The sequence below is a fragment of the Vipera berus genome (assembly GCF_964194415.1).
Source record: "Vipera berus genome assembly, chromosome: 1".
Taxonomy (NCBI): domain Eukaryota; kingdom Metazoa; phylum Chordata; class Lepidosauria; order Squamata; family Viperidae; genus Vipera; species Vipera berus.
The window spans coordinates 289,705,774-289,729,854 of NC_138202.1; the positions used below are offsets into that span (position 1 = coordinate 289,705,774).

A 24,081-nucleotide genomic window follows, 5' to 3' on the forward strand; every position below is an offset into this window, starting at 1 on the left:
GATAAAGTTGCAACTCTTTAAAATCAGATTTCAGAAATCAGCACATTTTATGATTGGTAAGCAGTGTAACTTATGAATTTGCAAATAGTAAAATAATATTAATCTGCAGGATGTTCATGTATATTGATTGGGGGCTTTGTATTAACATTTTATTATATGCATATTTATAGCAGCATCCTATTAAAAATGCATATTTAACAAAAAAAACAGCCTCCTATTAAAAACTGGTGTCTGACCCATCGGCGTCAGGAGAAATGACTCTAAAATGGTCAAAGTGAGCATGGATATATTTTTCAAGTCTGCTGCTAAACATTTTAAAATTCTAAAACTGGGTTTTTCTACCAGTTACAACTCTCAGGAAGACTGCTGTAAGATAATGAAAGAGATAAAGTTTAGTTTGATTTGCATGTCAAGTTTTGTTTTTTCTTTTTTTTTTCTTTTCAGATACATTAATTTAAAATAATGTAATTCACAATAAGCAATGTCTGACAATGTGGTGTTTTTACAGGAAGGATGAATATGCACAATTATATTTAACAAGCCTTATCAAACTTTAAATGTAGCTTTTATAAAGCTTGTGGAAGCAACACAGTATTGTTAGTGTGGAAATCTTTGAGATGGACCTTATTTTAGATTTGGTTTTTTGGTTCATGTTGGTATCATTTATTTTTGGTACCAAATATACTTATTCTCTCTCTCTCTCATTTTTTTAAGAGATAATGAGTGTGTGCTGAATATTGATGAGGCTTTTCCCTTGGAGGATATCACTATTCATATCCCCTTGGAATACAAATGTCTTTCTGAGTGGTCAGTTAGACCAAACCCCTCAGTAATCTATAGCATCATTAACCTGTAGCACTTCTTCCAAGGAACCATTGCACGCTTAGATGCTGCTGTTTATATATTTAAAGTACAGCACTGTGTGTCTCCATGTGTGTTAGAATTGGTATGTTTGTGTTTCAAAGGGAGAAAATAAATGGAGAGCTGATTCTCATAAAAGCAAGAGCAAATTAATCCTGTTTACAAAAAAAAAAGCTTGACTGAATTAATCAATTTAACTGTACTACAGAAAGCAACATAATGTCCCAGATTTCCTGTTGAATAACCAGAAAGTTGGTATGGATCATGAGGTTTAATATTGTTTTTTTGTCCCCCTTTCTTTTTTTGTCCTTTTCTTCCTTCTCTTCTTTCCCAACACCCAATTCCAGGAAAGGGAAGTGTTGAAGCCCTGACTCCTGAGGCACTCATGTCACAGACTGACCTGCGAGTTCACAATGCAGGAGACAGAGGCACTGGGGAAAAAAGTTCCTGCTGTCCAGACACAATTCTTTCCATCTAACCAGAGCGAGAGCCAGGAGGGGAGCCGACGAAGGCTGAAAAGGCAACGATACCAGGAGCTGCCATCAGAAGGAGCTGTCTGCATCTCTCAGTGCTCTACTGAGCATGTCTCAGAGGAGCCTTATGCTGGCAGCACATTATGCAAAAAGGCAGCTCGAGCAGCCGAGAGAGAATCAGAGCAAGCCTTCGCTTCCCTTGCATCACCACCGGTCGAAAACAACCCTGGATTACTTGAGAGGGCCTGCCTGCCTGCCCAGGTGAACGAAGCCAAGCACCATGGCTTGATTCCTGACGCTGCCCGACCGCTGAACACCATGGGGAACCAAGATGGGAAGCTGAAGAGGAATGCAGGTGATGGACACGAAGGCGGTGAGGATGCTTCTGGGCCCAGGGATGCTGAGGGCACAAAGAAAGGAGGGGGGAGCAAAAAGACCCTGGGCAGGCATGGGAAAGGGGGAGAATCGAAGAAGAAGGGCAAGTGTGAAGCCAGGCCATCTGTGTTTTCCAATCTGCGCATCAGGAAAAACCTCTCCAAGTCTAAAGATGGAACCAGCAGCTCGAGAGAGGATGTTTTAGAAAGCCAGGCCGGGCACACAGGAGAGCTAGACAGTGCTCACTCCATTCTCACCAAAACTCCTGATATAAGCATTTCTGCAGATGAAGGGGGTCTCTCAGATACCGATGCAGAGCATTTTGAAAACACAAATGAAACTCGCCCTGCAGCTGCCAAGCCACAAGATGGACAAAGAACCAGCTCCGGCTCAGATACGGATATATACAGTTTTCATTCAGCCACCGAGCAAGAGGATTTGCTTTCTGATATTCAGCAGGCAATTAGACTGCAGCAGCAGCAGGGGACAATTAACATTGGAGCTGAACAGCAGGGCACCAAAACAATGGTCCTACACATGGCTAATTCTCAAGCAACCCCATTAGATTTTGAAAGGTTTCTTTCACTCAGCAGTGACAAAGACAGTAGCCCGGATACCGAGCAGCCAATCTCTGCTAAATCAGAAGTCACAGAGTATGCCCCAAGCTGTCAGCCTGAGGTGTCAGAAAAGGCAAATGGAATGGGGCACTCCTGCAGCAGTGTGTTTGAGATGCAGGGAGCACCTGAGCAATTGCCAGCAGAAGAGGAACAACCCACTGGGGAAGGAAGGGACCTCTTCTCTACTCCCAATGCTGCAATTACAGAACAAGGGACTCTGCTGGGCAGTTCGGTCTTTAATTTCCCACCCCCCGCAGGGGAGTCTGAGACCGAAAGAGTTGCTGTTGAAGGTACAGGTGGCAGAAGAGAGGCTGAACTGGCAGAGGCAGGCGGGGATCAGGTTGCCGTGGCCACGGACAGGAAATGGAGTTTGTCCACTAGCAGAGAAGCCATGGAGGAGGACTTTTCTGTGGAAATGAAAAATGGGGCTTCTTCCTCAGAGGATGTCGCCAGCAGTCCGGTGCACACTCCGAAATGTTTTAAATCGTACCCTTTCATCAACCCCTGCTACGTCAAAACCACCACTAGGCAGCTGAGTTCTCCGAACCATTCGCCCGGCCTATCCCCCTCGCAGAGCCCCCTCTTTAAGAGGAGACGGGAGCCCTCTCGATTGAAAGAGAAGGCACCAAGCAAGAAACAGAGATCTGCCAGTTTGGCAGGGCCATTTAGCCGTTCTGCAGACTGGACTCGTGAGGTTTCAGATCAGTCCAGTGAAATAGCTCAAAAGTCAGGCTCTGCAGATTTTTTGGAGCGCAGGCAGACCAGAGGTGGTATCCAAGGGGAAAGAGTGCCTTTGAATCATTTGAGAAAGTTTTCAGGCATGTCACCACCTACTGATGCCTTTCCTAATGTATTTCGAGGTAAGTGTCCCGTATAAACAAACATTGCTGCAGCTTCATCTCTGAAGCAGAAACATCTAATCATCATCATAACTTCTTTTCTCTTGTTGGTGTGACTTCCATTTACAGCTCAGCTGAGATTCCAACCTTTGCAAATGATTACGGGAGTTCTGTATTTCCAGTAGAAATGAGTGTAATGTTTGTTGCAAAATTCCTCACTAAAGCATGTTAAAAATACTCATTAGGCAAGTGATATAGTACATTATAAGTCAGGGGTCTTCAAACTTGGCCCTTTTCTGACTTGTGGACTTCAACTCCCAGAATTCCTCAGCCAGCATGCCTGGCTGAGGAATTCTGGGAGTTGAAGTCCACAAGTCACAAAAGGGCCAAGTTTGAAGACCCCTGTTATAAGTTGTATGCATCAAGGCAAGTAAATATAATTTCTAGGTTTCTTTGGGCCTTTCCAGACCTACTGTCCTCTAGATATATTGGTGAGTTCATAATGGCTGAGGATTCTGGTCCTGGGGAACCATGATGTCTCAGGAGTCTTGGGAAATGTAGTCTCAACCTAACTAGAGACTTTCACTTTGGAAAAGAGTGAGCTATTGTGTCCATAGAACAACTTGTTAATAATGATAATTTATTTTCTGCATTGACTGTAATAGGCAAATACTTTGCAGTTTTGATAGATGTTTATTATATTCTGGATCTTTTGTAAATTCATTTTAAACAGGGGTTCCTGAAAGTGTAAAAGTGATCACAGTTAGCCAATATATTATTGGTTTAATCTGGACAGAAGCCTAACACTTCATCTGCTGAGCCAATCTGGCCTTTTGCTGCCACTTACACAAATAATCTATTTCTAAAGTATAATACATTTTATACCTTATTGCTTTCTTACCTCTTTCTTTTAATACAGATCATTGTTACCTTAAAAAAAGCTAAAATAACAGCAAAAGGAAATTAATAGTTGTACCCAAGGCTGGCCATCCATCCATCCACTGATATCATTTCTGAATCAGGGACCCCTACCAAGTTGAAGAGGGCACTGAATCTCCTCCAAGCTTACAAAGGTTGAGGTGCTGGATCCCTCTCTGATACCCACCATCTAACAGCTACTTTTTCTGTCCCAAATACCTCTGGACCTTGCCTACATCCAGCATTCCTTGTGATCTGATTGTAATGCCCATGAAATCTCTACAGAGGATCAGAAAAAGGAAGAGACCAAGGCAGTTGAGTCCAGCACTTAATTCTGCGCTAAGTTTAGGTTTAAATAGTGCTTATTGGATAGAGGGTGACAGGGACCTCCCAATTCCCTCCACTTTTTCCAAAGCCAGGACTGGTAATGGATAGTGATGTATTAATAATCATAATAGTAAAGTTGGAAGGGACCTTGGAGGTCATCTAGTCCAACCCCCTACTTAGGCAGAAAACCCTATACCATTTCAGACAAATGGCTGTTCAGTCTCTTTTTAAAAACTTCCAGTGTTGGATCATTCACAGCTTCTGCAGGCAGGTTGTTCCACTGTTTAATTGTTCTAACTGTCAGGAAGTTTCTCCTTAGTTCTAGGTTGCTTCTCTCCTTAATTTCCATCCATTGCTTCTTGTCCTGCCTTCAGGTGCTTTGAAATATAGCCTTCCCAGGGAAGGCCTGGGATGTCTTGCCTTCGGGCGCTTTGGAGAATAGCTTGCCTCCCTCTTCTTTGTGGAATGTGTATTCTCACATTCCTTTGATGACTCTACTAGCACTTCAAGGACTTGTGTGTTGAGGAAAGAATCCAAAGACATTTTGGTAAAAGAAGTAATGTTGCAATAGCCTAGCTCTGTACTTGTCAGGCCAGCTTGTATTTTTCATATTGTAGTGCTGGGGGCAGTAAATGCTATATTCCACTATGGTAGGATCCTCACTACTCATCCAAACATATTGCATATTGACACCAATATTGGGTTTCTATTTGTGTGTTTTTTCAATCTAGCTTTTTATGCTGAACATTATCCATTAGGCAACATGTGGTTTTTAAGGTGCATTCGACACTTTGTTAGGCCACATTGGCTCATGTTGAATGCACCTTAAAAACCATATGTTGTCTCCTTATTCCAATCACTTGCAAAGTGTTCAATCAGTGAATCAGTTGGTTTGCAATAAGGAGAATTCCCCAGATAGAAGTTCTTGATATCTTCAGGACTGCCTTCTCCCAATCCATCCATCCATCCATAAGGTCTTGTAGAAGATCTTACTTTAAGTCCCCTCATTTAATGACTGCCATTTTCAAGAGCCTTGGAGATGTGCCTTTTCAATCACTGTCACTTGTCTTTGGAGTAGCATTTCCCCAAAGTCCAAATCTGCTAGGTTTTAGAAAGGCCATCCAAATCTGTTTTTTTCAATGGACCTTAGGGGAGGGAAGGTTGTGAATGTCTTCTTTTGTAATCTGAAGTTTATAAGGGGATTCATAAGACTTATCCATACTATAAAGACATTGCCTGAATTTGTACAAGATTCTAGGCTATGATTATTGACAAGTTAGTGAGCCATATGAAGACAGCTACATAATGGTAAGGAGTGTGTCTTCTTTAAAAGTATGAGTCACACACTGAAACAATCACATTATTATCATAAGCTGTGCTTTAGCATGTGTGGAAGTTTATTAAGCATACAGACATAATGGGTAGAAGATAACGGGTAGATTAGAATTAATAGATAATGGGGCTGTTCAATGTTGCACAGGGCCTTGTGTAACAGCTGTTTAAGATAAGATAAGATAATCTTTATTGTCATTTTTTACTGTGGGCACAATGGCGCACATCAAAAATGAAATTTAGTTGTCCACTCTCAAAGTGAGACACATACATGACACACACCTAAAACATACTACATACAACATATGTATATACCCACACCCCTATATATACATAACAATAAAATATTAAATACTGTCCAACTTGAATATATAATGGAAGGGGGAAGCCTGAGAGTTCAAAAGGTTAATGCTGTATGGAATGAAACTATGTTTGAATCTGGATGTTCGGCTACGGATACCACGAAGCCTCCTCCCAGAAGGTAACAAGGAAAACAGGTTGTGAAGAGGATGAGTAGTGTCCCAGATAATCTTATGGACCCTGTTCAAACAACGCTTCTGTGCTATGTCCTGGATGGGAGGGAGGGATCTGCCAATGATCTTTTCGGCCATCCTCACCACTCTCTGCACCGCCTTCCTGTCTGAAGCAGTGATGCTTCCAAACCAGACTGTGATGCTGTATGACAGGATGCTTTCAATCTTAAACTTGCAATCTTAAACTAAATAAGCCTTCTGCTGCAAGTGTGTAGGTATCAAGGATACCTGTGTGAACCTGGAAGAGGGGGGGAAAGGTTAATTTAAGGATTTTCAGACAGGGACTATATGTATATGCCCCAATCTGAAGTGTTGCCTACCCCTACTACATCATTGCAACTGCTTGAAAAGAAATCCAAAAGAAATGTAAGTTTGAAAAGCAAATCTTGATATAGGTTAGAATTTGGCATACAGTAAATATGTTGTAAGGGACGTGGTGGCTCAGTGGGTTAGGACGCTGAGCTTGTCGATCAGAAGGTCGGCAGTTTGGCGGGTTGAATCCCGAGTGCCGCATAACAGAGTGAGCACCTGTTACTTGTCCCAGCTTCTGCCAACCTAGCAGTTCGAAAGCATGTAAAAATGCAAGTAGAAAAATAGGGACCACTACGGTGGGAAGGTAACAGCGTTCCGTGCGCCTTTGGCGTCTAGTCATACTGGCTACATGACCACGGAGACGTCCTCGGACAAGCGCTGGCTCTTCGGCTTTGAAACGGAGATGAGCACCGGCCCCTAGAGTCGGAAACGACTAGCACGCATGTGCGGGGGAACCTTTACCTTTACTAAATATGTTGTGGGAAAACATATGCTAGTATCAAGGAAAGTAGCAACTTAGAACTAAGCAGAAATTTCCTGACAGAACAATTGATCAATGGAATGACTTGCCTCCAGAAGTTGTAGATGCTCCAACACTGGACATTTTAAAGAAGGGATTGGACAACCATTCGTCTGAAATGGTATAGCGTTTCCTGCCTGAGCAGGAAACCCTATACCAGAGGGTTAGACTAGAAAACCTCCAAGGTCCCTTCCAACTCTGTTATTCTGTATCCTGAATAAAAGTTGCAGAATAATAAAAGTCCCAATCAAAATTTCTAGTCATACAAAATAGTTGGCTCTAGAATCTCAGTATGAATCCTTATTCTGGGATTGCTTTCAAAGCTATCAGCCACCACTAAAGTCCAATCCTTCAGCTTACTTCTTTTCATTTTGGGCTGTGATTGATTCATCCTATTGCTTCCACATAAGGAGGCCAGAGAATGGACTAAGCAGGGATGGCCTGGTAGTTTAACTTGTGGGTGACAAAAACTCCTTCAGCACTCAGAAGTTTGTATAAATCATTCAGTTATTTCTTCTTAACACTCTCTCAGACGGAAAATGTTCAATTTTAATCCCAGCAGATGTCTGTTAAGTAGGGAGAACTATTTTCTAAGATAGCTGACTCTCTTTTCACTCATAAAAAGTCTTTGATGTTTTGAATTGAGCCACTAACTTGTATATACTTTGCATTTTAAAAAGCTGCTTCACTTTCATTGCTAGCTTTTGTCATGCTAAAAAAGCATTAGCACAAGACATCTCATGACTACTTCACTTTCAGGCTTTTAATCTACTTTCTTTTCCTTCCAAAGTTTCCCAGTTTCCACCCCCCACAGCCCCACCCCCACCACCCCACCCCCACCCCATCTGACCTAATCTCAGTGGGAAACTATAGTACATTGTCCTTTGCAGCAGAAGTTCTGTCCTCTACAATAAATAATTGTGAAATAAATAATTATAAATAATTAAATTAATTAATTTTGACAAGAGGCTGATTTGGCATTTCAGGTTATGCATCTTCCTTTACATGACGCCATTTTGCTAAAGACAAGATGAAGTTTCCCTATACATTCCATTACAGAACACAAACAGTAGACCCAAGGGAATCATTCAATATTTTTTTTTTGGAATAATTTTCTTAAACATTAGAATTTCAATGCTGAAAACTAATGCAAATTAAACGAAAGTTAGGGGGGAAATGTATGTGAATGGAAAGTTTGGACATTTAAAGGTAATTAATTTTGGGAGAATTATGAGCGAGAAGAATGATTTGAATACCGAGGGGAAATTAAGCTTAAATAAGAATTTTGAAAACAGGACATATAGTGACTTAACAAGATGACTTTTACAAATATACTTGAAATAAAAGAAAATTAGAAAGAGTAAAAGGTGCAAAGGGAAAAAAGGGAAGATGTGAAAAAAGAAAAAAAAGGAAAAGTAAGAATATTGTATACATGTGTTTGTGTGTTTGTGTGTGTGTGAGAGAGAGAGAGAGAGAAAGAAAGAGAGAGAGATAGTCTTCCAATCTTCATCACAAGTATAAACAATTTTAGTAACTTTTGACCTCTTAAATTCTAATATTCTTTCTCTAACCTATAAACAATCTATAAAGCACCATCATTTCAGTGCTGGTCTTACCAAAAGTCCATTAAGGGTTATCAGAAATAACAATATATCTACAAATATGCTCCTTTATTGGTAACAATATATCTATTTTAATCTTGGTCAAATAAACTAACTTTATATTCCTTCCTTTTAATTGCAGCAATCTTAATCCTTAGTCTACTCAAAAATGTCAAAGAACTTGATTTCTTTTTATTTCTTCTTTATCCCTTCTCACAAGATTCTTCAAAGCTTTAACAAATCTCTCTTGTTTGCCCAATTTTGAAAAAAATATCCAGGTCACTCTCTTAGTTTATTGTTTGTATGTCCCTTGTAAATATTAAAATATCATTTGGTTTCTTTTATATGTACATTGTAGCATTTTTTTTCCTATGCCATTTTTGTAGCCTGTCATTTGTAAATCCATTTTCAATTCAGCCTCTGTCTTGTTAGATAAAACTTATTCATCTCCCATAATATCTTTTAGACACAGTCTATCCATAGAGGCATATATCACTATTAACATTGTTAATATTAATGTCTGACTCCATTTTTCAGAAGTGTCCTTCAATTTTTTCATTGGTAGAATATTTTGTGCCATTCTATTCTCCTACAAGAGTCACAAAACCTCTATATGTTTGAGGCTAGGGCCATAGATCCCTCAGTCATTTTTCCCCTCAAATTGATATTATGGTTAGCAAGCTGCCTCTAAAATCTTTAGGCCTACTAAGCATCCCTTTATCCTTGCATTCCTTCACAAGCAGGAACAAATGATACACATTATTTGTTTTATATCTTAAGCTCTTTCTGCTGTTTGTGGAATGACAGACATTTCAGAGTTTGTTGCTAAGATTTTCTTTGGTCAGAGGTCATACCCAAGGCTTTTGGCACTAAATCTGCCATCTTCACATTTCAATCCAATTGCATAGCATGGCTTCTGGTTTCTTTGCCATCAGATAAGGACTTTATGAAAAGTTGCATTGGATTGTGTGCCTTGCTATACCCTCAGCTCTGAGCTCTGTTTTAACCAATAACTGATTGATGATCTATCCCTATTCAGTGTTTAAAGGTCTCAGCTTGATCTCCCTTCTGTATCCATCATCACTAAGACAACCACAATTGAACTAAGTCCAATACCAAAACCAGGATTTTGGCTTCCTTGGTTGTAGTATAGCAGATAAGCTATCTGGCAGAGACACACTGATTATTTAAATGAAAAGAAGAATAGCTAGATTCAATGGATTCCAAGTGCAAGGCAATGCTTTCACTGCACACAATTGACATTTTCTATTGCACATTTTATAGAGTTTGCTTTGCATGCGTGATGAAAAATCTGCTTTTGCAGTTGCTATATGTAATTTGAAGCATCTCTGTTCAATTTATCTGCTTTTCCCCATGATGTTGGAATGAGCAAATAGTGGCCTAGTTTGCAGTGCTTTATAGCTGGGCTTTCTGCCATGTTACTTTTAAAATAGCCCAGCCCATGTGTTTCTTTCTGGGTAAGGCTTTTCTAAACCATGATGTAAATGGCAATGAACAGCTGCAACTGCAGTTTTTAAAGGATGTTCAACTAAGGTATAACTATTGTGGATTTATGTAACTATGCAAGTGATTATATATATATATATATATATATATATATATATATATATATATATATATATATATATATATATATATATATATATATATATATATATATATATATATATATATATATATATATATATATATATATATATATATATATATATATATGCTCTTGCCCATCTTGCCTTCTTATATATATATACGAAGAAGAAGTGCTGATCAGCTGGAATGTTGCAGCATCTCCAGGGTCTTGTGATTTACATTCAAATGCTTGGCAACTGATTCATATTTATGATGGTCACAGTGTCCCAGGGTCATGTGAAGTGACCAAAACCTGCTGCAACCATCCAGCAGATGGGGGAAATAAAAACCAAACACCCCCCACCCCACCCCCACTGCCAATCCTCAACAGAAATGCTCACAACAATGAAAACCTTGGACAGGAGGAAGAGCGCCACTGGGTGGGCAGGCAGGTGTCTTGCTAGGCTGTGGCTTGGGGGAGCACTTTTTTCAGTGCCATTATAACTTCGAACAGTCACTAAGTGAACTGTTGTAAGTTGAGGACTACCTGTACTTCATCACTTTTTTCCTTTTTTGGGGGGGGGGTCATCAAGTTTTTGACACCTTGCTATGCGACTGGTGGTACTCAGATGTTGCCATATCCTAAAAGTAGTACAGGGGGTGAAAAGGTTGAAAAACCCTGGCATAAAGAAGATATGTTTAGAAAGAAATATTTTTTTCTTTTTTTGAATAGCTAGTTCACCAGTCAGCCTTTAAAACCAAACAAAAATAGGGCTTAATAAGACACAAAATTAGCTATTCTAGGAAAATATATTCATAGTTTTAAAAATACTGATAGGTTTCAGGCTGGTGACTCTTTCTATGCTAAAAAAAAGATAACCGCTCTGCTATTTCAGCAGTGCTATCAACAGAAAGCATAAAAGCTGCTATTAAAGCTCATTATAAACCCTTGCTCAGTTGGACATTTGGTCCACCTTCAACAAGACAGTCAATGAACTATTGAGGTTAATGTAAAATAATCTTAATGCTCTGTCCCAGACAGGCAGAAACACTCCAGGCACATAAGAGGGAAAATGTATTTTGAAAGTGAAACAGAGAAGCATGTCTTGAAGTCACTTCCAAGGTGAATGGGGGAATTAATGGCATGCAATGTCATCCATTCCTGCCCTCTAGAAATGGTCCCTGGCTAGTTTTAGCAATAGTCCCTTAAATATTTTACCAGTGACATCCCATTGAAGTGTTAGTGGTACTAGCATGGCAATTCACATAGGAATTATTTCATGTGAACAAAAATAAGAGTAGTGCTAATTAATAAACTGGAAACGATATGATGGACTTGACACATTCTTAGTTACTGTGGGGAGGGTTAAGGGGATATGTTAAATCACTGCAGCAATTCCTTGTAAAGAAAATTAATTTGTATCCTAAAGTTAAATAACGGTATGGGCAGTTGTGGGGAAAAATAGGAAAAGGAAGTGCTGCCTTCAGTTCCTGAATAAAAAGAAATATAAATCTAATAAATGGATACTTCCTGTCATCTTCCTGTGAAGATGGAAACATTTCCCTTCATCAGTCCAGAGAAGCCTGGCCTTCTACCCACCACTTCCGAGAACCCTTCTCATCATCAACACTGCCCCCCCACACACACACCTGAGTCCACTTGCTTCTCCCTTTCCTGGCAGCTGCTGTCAGGTGCATCCAGTCAATGTGAGCTTCAGCTAGAAAGCTAACAAAAGCAAGCTTTCTTCAGGTTGACCAGAAACAGGATCTGCTCTTCTTGGGGGTGGTGGGGAGGGGAGAGAGAAGACCAAGCTTCTTGCGAGTAGAGGGAGTATCAGGAGGCCCATGTGCACCACTGAGCCTAGCCAACTGAGGCCTTCTGGTCTGCAGTAGGTTTCTTCAAGCCAATGGGCATAGTCCACTGAAGCCTTCCAGGCATGGTGGGGCAGAGGAAAAGCTTCTGACAACCACAACAGGGAAAACTGGGATTGTGTCAGTGAGCAAGGCACCTACGTGGATTACATGGGCTCACTTGTGCACATAAGTCAAGAAATACCTGTATTTTCCCAGTTTGGGCAGTAGACTCCTGAATTTTTTTTTTCCTTTCTCAATGTTTCTTTGCATTTCTTTTACTAAAGTTTAAGCTGTTTTTTTGTTTGTTTGTTTGTTTTAATTAGGACAAAACTTCTGCTTTCTAAGTGGCTCCATTAGCTTCCTTTGTGTCTCCCCTTCAGATCAGCTGTCATCCATAAACAGGGATGGGAAAAAAGAGAAAAGATTTGTCAGGCAGGCTCAGCCACCAACTATTACAAAATGAAAAACTTGTGTCTGTTCTGCCCAAACCATACATAACCAGCCCTTGTCTGGGGAGTAACAGGTTTTCCTAGTGGATCACAAACTGGACAATATTATACAAATATTTCTTCAATAATTACAAAAATATTTAAAAAAAACAGGCTGTGCAACATTTAGTTTTGGAGAAGTAGACCATACTATTGGATGAATCAGCTGCTTCATTGTTTTTATCACATACAGAGAAGCCATTGAAAAACCTTAAGGTCAAATCCATCAGAATGAGTCTGTGTTTCTATATGCAGATGGTAAATAGTATTTATTTCCTGTTCTTTTTATATTTAGAATTATAAATATAAAGCAAGTATGGATAAAAGAAGGTATTCAGTTTGCCTCTTATTATCAGTTCTCTGGGTTCTAGAGCAAATCAAGTATCATCAACCACATCTATGTGTTTGGCCTGGGACATTTCTGTCACTATATGTGTTTGGCCTGGGACATTTCTGTCACTATATCCCTTAGTAATCAGACTTTAAAATCTGTTACCAAGAAGATTTGCCAACTTTAAAACAAAAAACTATATGTGTCACTATATGTGTTTGGCCTGGGACATTTCTGTCACTATATCCCTTAGTAATCAGACTTTAAAATCTGTTACCAAGCTTTATCTGGTATTTTTGTGGGTTTATTTCCTTGCCAATTATCCAATGTAAGGCAATGACTGTGAGATGGGTTTAAAAAAATCTTTATATAGTATTTATTCAGGGTTGAATGATTTGACTATTAAATGCAAGAATCCTTCTGTGAAACCAGGTAAGGGCAGAGAAATTAATAGAGAATACTCATAATGATTGAAAGATGTTCTTTTTATATATATATTGTCTTGAAAACAACCAAGAGAGTTAGAAGGGTTGTTTTGGGCAAAAATGTAACAAAAATAATATACATTGTGTTGATTAGGAAAGGCACATACAAACATTTCCATTTTTTCTCTCTTTAATTTCCCCTTCTATATCATAAAAGGAAAACTCCTGTTTTTCACAACATATTTAACATCTATGTGTTTGGCCTGGGACATTTCTGTTCAACACAATTTAAAAAATTTACTCTCTGAGATGTGGAAGTAAAAATACAAAGAAATGTTTGCTATAGCTTGAATTTTACAGTATGTATTACTATAGTTAAACAGATGCAACTATAATTAAACAGATGTTCCCATAGGTTCGCCCATCCATCAAACAGATGGTACATTTGTCCCTTAATTGTATGCTGAACTTCTGAATGTGACTGCTATTAACACTAGAGAAATACAGAATGGTTCTGATATATTTTACTGTGCTTTGTAAAAACACACTGGTCCTTTAAAAGGTAAAAGGTAATTGCAGTTCAGTCTCCTGAAGTTTCTAACAAATTTGTATTTTAACCAAAAAATGGATCAAATCAGTAATTGCTCTGAGTGGTATCAAACAGACATTCTTTGGAAACTTTTACATAAATGCAGCCATTCTTAGGAGTCTGGCAAAAAGTCAAAAATGCTGTATTGTGGCCAGATTTGCATACTAAATTTGTGAACAGAGTTGTACAAAGGATTTACTTGTTTAAGAAATAACACTGGCTAATATATGTCTTTCAGCAACAGCCAGAATTTAGGTGTGAAATTTGGATAGAAATATGTGAGTTCATGGATTTAGAAGTTAAGTATGCTGTTTGCTGGATATGACACATCCATTTTCTCTTTTAATGGCATTTAGATTCTTTATTTCAGCTTGAATAAACAGTTGCGTCATATGATCACATTACTGAACAAAAATAAAGAAAAGGCTGTTTGGGGCTATTTTCAAAGAGTTTATTCTTCAAAGCTGAATTATCCGTCACAGCTATTTTTAAAAAGACAGAATCTGGGGATGGCAAGAAGGAACATGTTTAGTCATTGAGGCTATTCTTTAAATATTCTTCTGGTTCTTTATGAGGGGAAGAAATGTAACACATTCAGTGAAAAATGAGGAAGTTATACTTTCATATGCATTATATTATCCGTTCACATAAACTTTAACATATTGACATGTTCAAATCCGCTCTTAGGAAACAACTTGCTGTGGAGTCAGTGCTGTAGAAAGATTTTTGACTTCCGCTTGTTACATAAACCAGCATTGTACAATATTGCCATTTCCTTGGAAATTGTCCAAGGAAAGCATCTGCCCTCAGTCTATTCAGTCTCTTAAAACAACAAGTGGAATGAGAATAAAACACAATGGACCTGAGGGTAGCCCAGCATCCTCTGAGGGGAAGATTATAACCAAATGAACTTTTAAAATCCTAAATATTCTATATTAAGCTTTGGCTTGTGGTCTCTTGTAGTAGCCATTTGAAGATACTCCTTTACATCCTATATTGAAGGAAAGGACTACTAAAGAGCTTTGCACAAACCCTATTTTCTGTGGGGGGGGGGAAACTCTTCTTCACTGAAATTGAATTATGCTTTATTGCAGACATGTCAAACACAAGGCCCGGGGGCCGGATGCGGCCCTCGAAGTGGTTTCATGTGGCCCGCAAAGCCATCCTGGAAACAGTGAGGGAATGGCCCCCATTGCCTTGGCCCTGGCCCAGAGACCCTCCTTCTGCCAGAGACCCTCAGATCTGTCCGACTCCTGCCCAGGCCCCCATAGGCACCCTTGATGCAAACGATGTACAGTAGAGCTGGCCATGCCCACCCAGTAGGCCATACGCACTCTAGCCACGCCCACCCAGTAGGCCACGCCCACCCAGGCCATACCCACCTGGCCCCCTGAGGGCAACCACAATGCTGATGCGGCCCTCAATGAACTTGAGTTTGACACCCCTGCTTTATTGTAACCATGGCCATCACTTACAGTGCAAAAACTAGAAGTGGAACATCTTGGTATCTGCTCCACATAGCATCCAGTTTTTCCCACTGTATTTTTATTTGATGGAGAATCTTCTTGTAATTTTTGGTATGATATAATGGCATGGGATTTTTTGTTTGATTTATTTAAAAAGTTTGAAAAAGGACAATAATGACTTGCTGTATCAAGTTAAATGGCCATGTCGAATTTTACCAGGTATAAACCATATTTTCTGATTATGTTGAAAGACAGTAAAAAGGTACATAGAGCATGATGGATAAATGTGAGAATAAAGGGAGAAATCTTGAAATTGCTTTTTTATTTTGAGAGAAATTCAAAGGAGTTTAAATATGAAACTATTCAAGAGAAAGACTTATAAATTTGTGGAAGACTGGTTTCTGTCTTCTTTAACATGTGGCTGACTTCTACAACAAGGCTGTTCTGATTATTGAATTAAATTCATTGACTGTATGATTTTATTAAGTTTGATATCATATAACTACAGATCAGAGGACTTCTGCAAATCATCAAATAAAAGAATTACACCTGTAAGAGTTTGTGCAGAAGAAGAAAATAAACACACAAAATTATGATTAATTCAGAATGAATTAGGCAAATGAGATTCTTTACATAAAAAGAGTAAGTTTAAGTTAAGTTTATTGAATTTATATACCGCCCTTTTCCCATAGGACTCAGGGCGGTTTACAAAGTATTTAAAAATGTCAATACAATACAAAAGTTAAAAACAGTTAAAAATAATTAAATTTGATCCCTGAAAAATATAAAACCCCAATTAAAAACTCTCAGCCTGGGCCGGAAAGCTCAAAGAGCCAGGTCTTCAGGTCCCGGCGGAATGACCGAAGGTCGGGGGCAGTCCTAAGCTCCACGGGCAGCTGGTTCCAAAGGGCAGGCACACCCACTGAGAAGGCCCTCCCCCTGGGTGTTATCCGCCGGCAGTCTTTTACCGGCAGCACCCTGAGAAGGCCCTCCAGGTGGGAGCGCACAGGACGAAGGGAACCATGTACTATATATGTTAGTTATAAAAGCCAAAGCTTTATTTTTATAGATATTTATTTTATAGATATTGGCTGTGAACATTTCATTATAATGTACATATCTTGCATGATAAACGTCAGTCTCTAATTGGGGGACAAAACTCCCTATCCAAAGCCCTGAACTCAATAGACAATTCTGAAACTAAGCTAGATGGACCAATGGTATAACTTGTTCTTGTGTTGTTGCTTTTCTTGGTATTATTCTATATTGCCTTGCTACTAATATAAATGTCAATGGTTAGCAAAAAAACAACACTAACTGGATTACACTAACACAAGACAGCAGACAACTGAGGGCAAATCACACTATATGCACATTCCAATTAGTGGTGAGATTCAAATATGTGAACAACCAGTTCTCTGTGTGGATGCCGCTTCCAGAAGTCCATTCTGGGCCTAGGCAACAAAAAATTAGCTACCGGTTCTGCCGAAGTGGTGCAAACTAGCTGAATCCCACCACTGATTCCAATTCAATTTGATTCAGGTGACCCTGAGGGCACAGCTAAACCCCCCAAGTGGCTTTAAATTCTCTCAGAGAGAGTGCTAATGACCACATGATTGCAAAGAAATAAAATCTTCCCACCCCACCCTCCATCCTATGAGAATCTATCCTTCCATCTGCCCAGCATCCAGTCTTAACTGTCAGTACCTATCCTTCCATCCTCCCATCAGAACTGATGAAGCTTCTTGGATGAGAAGCAAAACATTTTCTTCTTCTTCCTCAAGGGAAAAAAACAGTCCAGTTACCTTTTGAAAAATGTACCTTTGAATCATTCCAAAACAGTTAACAGATGGGCTCATCCAACATCTTAGTTTTTGACAGTTTTTTAAGACCTTACCTTAGAAAAGACCAATATAAATATAGACATTTGGCTCATAGTGATTTCAGTTTTACTTCTGATTATTGGTTTTATTCTGCTTATCATTTGCATTTTTAATTCCTATAAGCCACCCAAATGTTATGTGCATAGAACTAAAGGAAAAAATAATAATAAATAAAACCCTTGCTAAGAGAGCTTCTTGTATTTATATAATTCAAGGACACTCTATGAACCAAGGCCTATAAATATCTGCAGGTCAAACCCAAAGTGATTATTGAGGGGAAAGAATGAAGTATTACCATGAAAAACTGCCCTAAGAGCTTTTGAGAATTAGTTAATTCTTACCTATAAAGCCCTACATGGCTTAGGCCCGGGATATTTGCAGGACCGTCTGCTGCCAGGAACGTTTTCCCATCACCCTGTGCGCTCACACAGAGAGGGCCTCCTCAGGGTGCCGTCGGCCAGACAATGTTGGCTGGCGACTCCCAGGGGGAGGGCCTTCTCTGTTGGGGCACCTGCTTGGTGGAATCAACTCCCCCGGGAGCTCTGGATGGCCCCAGACCTTTGGTCCTTTCGCCGTGACCTTAAGACATATCTTTTCCAACAGGCCGACCTGGACTGATGATAATGGGGTTTTTAATTATGATTTTAAATGTTTTTATTGGTTTTAGTGGGACTTTGACACAATTTAATTCTTTTTTAATATTTGTATTCATTTGTATTTTATTGTTGTTAGCTGCCCTGAGTCCTTCGGGAGATAGGGCGGCATAGAAGTCTCATTATAAATAAATAGATAGATAGATAGATAGATAGATAGATAGATAGATAGATAGATAGATAGATAGATAGATAGATAGATAGATAGATAAATGCAGCAATAGCCATCAGATACAGTAAAATTTAGTATTGGGATCTAACATCAGTGTAACTGCAGAGATTTATTTACTACTTTGCAACCAAAATAATTATCATTGTTTAGCTGGCAAGGAATTATTCTTAATTTCTTATGAATATGTACTTCTGACAGTGCAGGACACTTCAAATACAAGAGAAATATAAAAGCTCTTTGTGTGAGAGAGGTTTAAGATGCTAATTTACATGGTAATTGCAATCATCTCTTGATGATATAAATATCTGTATGGCTGTTCTGTTAGTACATGGAATGAATTACCAGAAAAGAATTGCTCCTTATACGGTCTAATAAGAAGGAAGTAAGCAAAGTAATATATTGAAGCAAAACTTGAAATGGACAGCTCGAGAATAGGATTTTCCTAATTCAGTGCAATTGCTATTGGTTATTACAAGAATTGTCTCAGATTAGTTGATTAAATGCCATTAATTCCATGTCCACTTTTAGTGACTGTATAGACAGACTTCCTCCAAGTCAATATGCCAACAATCTAGCTGTCTAGGTTTCTTCAGTAGTACATTAATTGCCTTGTAATGAATCCATTCACCTTGCTGTTAGGTGTACTTTTTTATTTTCTTCCACTTTTCCCAACATTATGAAGTTTTCAAGGATTGAGACTTCAGGTAATATAATCAAAGTATGATAGTCTGAGCCTGATAATTTGTGCCTTGACTGAGAACTTTGGACTGATTTGTTTTAAAAACTATTTATTTGTTTTTTCTGGTTGTGCTTGGTATACTTCAAAACATTTGTATTAAGAGGCTGGCAGGCTTTCTGGACCAAATATCTTTTCTGCTTTCTTGTACCTTTTTTGACAGCTTCTATGTATTAGTGCTATATTGAATTTATGTGCACATGCAAGCATAAATTGAACTTTCTGCTGTTTTTCCAGCAAAATCAGACTAATCCATTTGGGTAAATTGAGGTTTATTTATAAAAAGATCAGCAGACTGGCAAGTTAGCAGGAACCACATCATGTTTCCTGGGGGGAGGCTCAAGAATGTCATTTGTTATTTTTGCACTTTTAAACCAACACATCTGATTCATTTTCCTAGATTAGTAGGTAGGTTAGAGAACTTTGTCAGATTTTGCTGCTCAAAATCCTCCAACATTTGTGCATATTTTTTTAAAAAAATATTTATTTTACTACTTATTAATTAATCTAATTTATATGGTCATCTAACTGGACAGTACAAGACAGTGCATCTATTTAAGCACACATATTTTTAAATGTTGCTTTTTGTTAAGATGATCAAGGGCAGGGGTAGGCAACCTCGGCTCTTTTATGACTCATGGACTTCAACTTCCAGAATTCCTGAGTCAGCTATGCTGACTCAGGAATTCTGGGAGTTAAAGTCTATGAGTCATAAAAGAGCCAAGGTTGCCTACCCCTGGTCAAGGGCGATGAAGTTAGATATATCATTATATGTCAATTTAAACAGTTCGAGTTCATCGAGAGCTAAAATCCTGGCAGAATTCTATTGCAGTGCAGAAAAGGCATCCTCTGGTAAGTTGTTGCTACCATCCAACTGCTCACTTCTAATCATACTCTTAAGAGCTTGGTAAGCTCAGAAAATGGCTGGCCAATAGAAGAAAGTTGCCCCCTATAAGAACAGTAATATTTTGTGATAATTATACTTAACCTCTTTCTCTTCTTCCCCCACATTTCACTGTCAGGAAAAACTTTTGGGAATGTGTCTATAAATAAGCTTGATGCTTCTTCCAATAAATCTTCCCAGATAAGTGGTAGGTTATAGGTTGAATGCTATTTTACATTTAAGAATTTATCATTGTAATGAAGAATTTAAGTCTTAGTACCCTGTGAGGTGGAAGAAATTTAATTAAGTTATGAAAAGACAACGCTATTTGCTGAGCATTCGCATCACAGCGCAGCAAGCTATGGCATAGCTTGTACCAGTAGCTAATATAATCCTCCAATCTACATTCATGTGCCCATGATGCATGCAAGAGATATAACTGAAGTGAAGGACCCCCACATGGATGATGCAGCAGCCTTAGATCCCCAAATTTAGTACTTAACTCTCTGAAGTTGCTTCTCTTAAAGTAGCACATATTGTACCAAAATGGCCTATCCAAATCCAAGAAGGTGTTATCTGAATCATATTGGGATGATGGTGTTGATGCTTATCAAATGGAAGCTATAGTAAAGCATTTGAAGAGGGGCTGTATTCACATGTAGTATCTGAAGAGTTAGATAATATTTTCTACCTGTCAGATTGTGTGCTTCACAGATGATGATAACTCTAGCCTTCATTCATTCACTTTTCCTTTTCCTTCAGGGCGAACTCTGCTAGAAAAGCTCTCCAGTCAGCAGGAGAATGCACCCCAAGAAGAAGCAGAGAAGCTTTGTTCTTGGATCATTGCAATGGGTCTTTTGCTCCCCTTCAGTGACTGCTTCAGAGAGCCAAGTAGTCAGAACGCACAACAAAGTGCACCAGCGTTTGATGTAAGCCATACCTTAAACTCTTGTTTCTATTTAAGAGATTTTATGACAATTTGCTCTTTTTTCACATTTCCTTAAGTAACTCTTAAGCTATTCATTTTGGGTTGTCATTTAAATGTCTATAAGATACCCTATTTTTTAAATTTTTATTTTGTACTATCTACTCCTACTTGAAACCAACGTAGTTTTTTTCAGCACAAATAGTCCTTGACTCACAACTGTAACTGAGCCTGGAATTAGAGTTGTAAGGTGTTATTATTGCATGTTGAGACATCATACGATCAGACCTGATTTTTTGACATTTTTATAGCAGTCTTTAAGCAAATGCCACAATAGTTAAACAAGTGCTGTGATTATTAAGCAAATCCATTTTCAACAATGGGTGTTTTTGTGAAAAACCAGAAGTAAACACCAGAAACTAGCAAAAAATGTCACAGATCATGGTTACATAACTGCAGGATGTAACAAACAATCAGAAAAGGTGACTCAGCTGCCAAGTAGCCCAAAATGCAATTACTTGACTACTGATATGTGTGTCTGTGCAGCTGTCGCAAATTTGGAAATGGATCCTAAATAGTTCTGAGGAGGTTCATTCTATCTTCAAATGTTCACTAAGTGACTAGACAAAAGTTGAGGACCAACTGTATATTAATGTATACTAATATATATTATTGATTGATTGATTGATTAGATATGCCATCAAACAAGGGTCAACTTTACCAATCACAAAAATAGGTTTTCTCCAGGAGGATCTGCTCCCAAGCCTTTCCCACCATTCTAGACTTTTCCAAGAAGTTAGGTCTTTGTATAATGTATCCGAAGTAGGATAATTTGAGCGAAGTCATTTGTTCCTTAAATAAGAATACAATTATCCATTTGTTTGTTTTCTTGGTTATCCGTGGTATGCTTGGCAGTTTTCTCCAACAGCAGCATTCAAAAGCTTCAATGCTGTTTCTATCCTGCTTCTTCAGAGTCCAATTTCCATTTCCATAGGAAATTGTTGCCTGCACAATTTTGATCTTTGAAGGGATAGACACATAACACATAACTTGTATCTTCCAGAGGTCTCTGAACTTCTTTGTTAAGTTCTTTCCTAAGATCTTTATCTTTCTTGGCTTGGGCTTCTTATCTTGGCAATTTCTACAGTTTGTTCTAACATCCAATCTGCTTTCTCCTCTTTCAGCAGTCTCTCTTTATATTCATAAAATTTCTTTAAGTTCATTCCATAGTTTCTCTGGTTCACCATTATTGACATACGGGACCAAGTGATCCTTTATGTTTTCCTTGAAAGGGATAGGTATATGATCCAGTAGGTATATACTGTGGAAACTGGTTGGCTTCCTTCTGCTTTAGTTTTATCTGGAACTTGGACATGAGCAATTTGTAACCTGTTCCATAGTCAGCCCCTGCCCATATCTTAGTTGTTACAGTTAATCTGATTTCTGTGGATTTTGTCTGGTGTTGTCCATGTATAGTTATGTTTAAAAACAGTGTTAGCAAGAAATTGGCAGATATTAATAAATTGTTCTTCTGCTTTATTTCATGTTCCTAGGCCATGCAGTCAATTATATTTAGTAAATTACTTAATAAGTAATAAATAATTACTTAATAATTAAATGAAACAATAATTATAAAGTAAAGATTACAGACATATCTGAGGCTATCACAACATTTTGCAGTGGTACCTCTCAATGCACTCCTTTTAGAAATCTCCTTAGATGTTATTTCAGGTAAAATGAGGTTTGGTAGTAGGTGTAGTAGTAGTAGTAGTAGTAGTAGTAGTAGTAGTAGTAGAAGAAGAAGAAGAAGAAGAAGAAGAAGAAGAAGAAGAAGAAGAAGAAGAAGAAGAAGAAGAAGAAGAAGAAGAAGAAGAAGAACAACAACAACAACAACAACAACAACAACAAGAAGAAGAAGAAGAGGAGGAGGAGGAGGAGGAGGAGGAGGAGGAGGAGGAGGAGGAGGAGGAGGAGGAGGAGGAGGAGGAGGAGGAGGAATACAAGACCAGGCTCTGTCATCAACCAGTCAATTTTACTTATAACATAGATTCCCAGATATATACTTCTGTGCCATCTGTTAATACAAATAGAACAAATCAAGACATATTTGTAGAAAATGCCCTACGAAAAGCAGTCTGTATGTGCACACCAAACTTTACTACATGAATTCAAGCTCAAAAACCAACCATAGCTGGCACAGAGAAGTTTTTTTAAGTTATTACATTTGGCAGCAGGTGTCTATGGGGATTCTGTTCATATTTTTAGGTCTAGTTCATGTTGAAATTCTATAATGTGCTGGGAGATGAAGGCACATTTCTTTTTTGAAAGGCAACCTGAATCTCAGCATCCATGTGGTGTGCTCACATTCTGCATTCCTGCCTGAGAGACACATACATGAGTCATGGTATTCTCCTTCTAATAGGGGATTTTAATGACAGGAACCTGTGACTCATCCCAGTTTTCTTGTCAGCTGAGTCACTGGCAGACTCTGAGTATTATCCAAGAGACTTCATGTCTAAGGAACAGCATCCACTTTTCTGAACGTTGAGCAAGAAACTATCAGTGATATGCACGTTGAAGGTTTATGTCCAATTGCTTGCAATAAGAACAAGTCTGCAGCAAGAGCATGTCTGTTATCTTGCCTTTCTTTGCTCACAAATAGCATGGAATGGAACTTTCTGGATATGTCAAACCACCGGACAGTACTTAGGCCAATGTAGGCCCATGCCTATTTAGGGTTCTGTTCTAATATTTTGAAATATTTCCTTACTTTGGAGATAAGCTGGGATATTCTGAGATACTTGATTTTGCAAAACTTCATTCTACTCTCAGTTTGCATTCTTTATATTAGGTATCAAAACAAATTTTGGGAAGGCTTTGTGAAGTAAACATTTTAGTAGAATGCACTGCTAAATTTTTCTGAAAGGAAAACCTATTATTTATTAATCAAAAATAAATGTTTAAAAAAACAGGGAGGCTTTTTGGAAATGACATTGTTCTTCTGTTATACCTGGCACTTTTTATTATTAAAAAAAGAACTGGAAAATATTCAAGAAAATTCAAAGCAAAAGAAGAGAAAATAGAATTTCTGTAATATCTGTCCTTTAATTTCTCATAGTACTTTATATTTCCTTCCTTCCTTCCTTCCTTCCTTCCTTCCTTCCTTCCTTCCTTCCTATTGCTGACTAAAAGTCATTGTAAGTTCCTTGCAACTGTTTCAAGTGATTAAGTGTGAATTGACTTAATTCAATTTTTATCACGTTAAAATTTTAACTCTTAAATTTTCCTTGTTTGGGGATTTTCCAAGAGCTGATAGCTGTTGTGAACAGAGAGTGCGATGAGTTAAAATATCTATGTTGATGCTAACTGCGCTGTAAG

The 24,081-nt window shown here is 38.5% G+C and overlaps 1 protein-coding gene across 1 annotated transcript in view; it reads left to right on the top strand.

The window, feature by feature from the left end:
* Positions 1-1,274: 1,274 nt before the first annotated feature.
* Positions 1,275-24,081, top strand: part of FMN2 (formin 2) — a gene marked incomplete at its 5' end in the record, with an annotated part of 196,809 nt that continues 174,002 nt past the window's right edge. Inside the window, 2 exons of the mRNA XM_081323350.1 lie at positions 1,275-3,186; positions 20,541-20,707. Of these exons, the coding sequence (XP_081179476.1) occupies positions 1,275-3,186; positions 20,541-20,707 (2,079 nt within the window). The remainder of the gene's footprint in view (positions 3,187-20,540; positions 20,708-24,081) is intronic.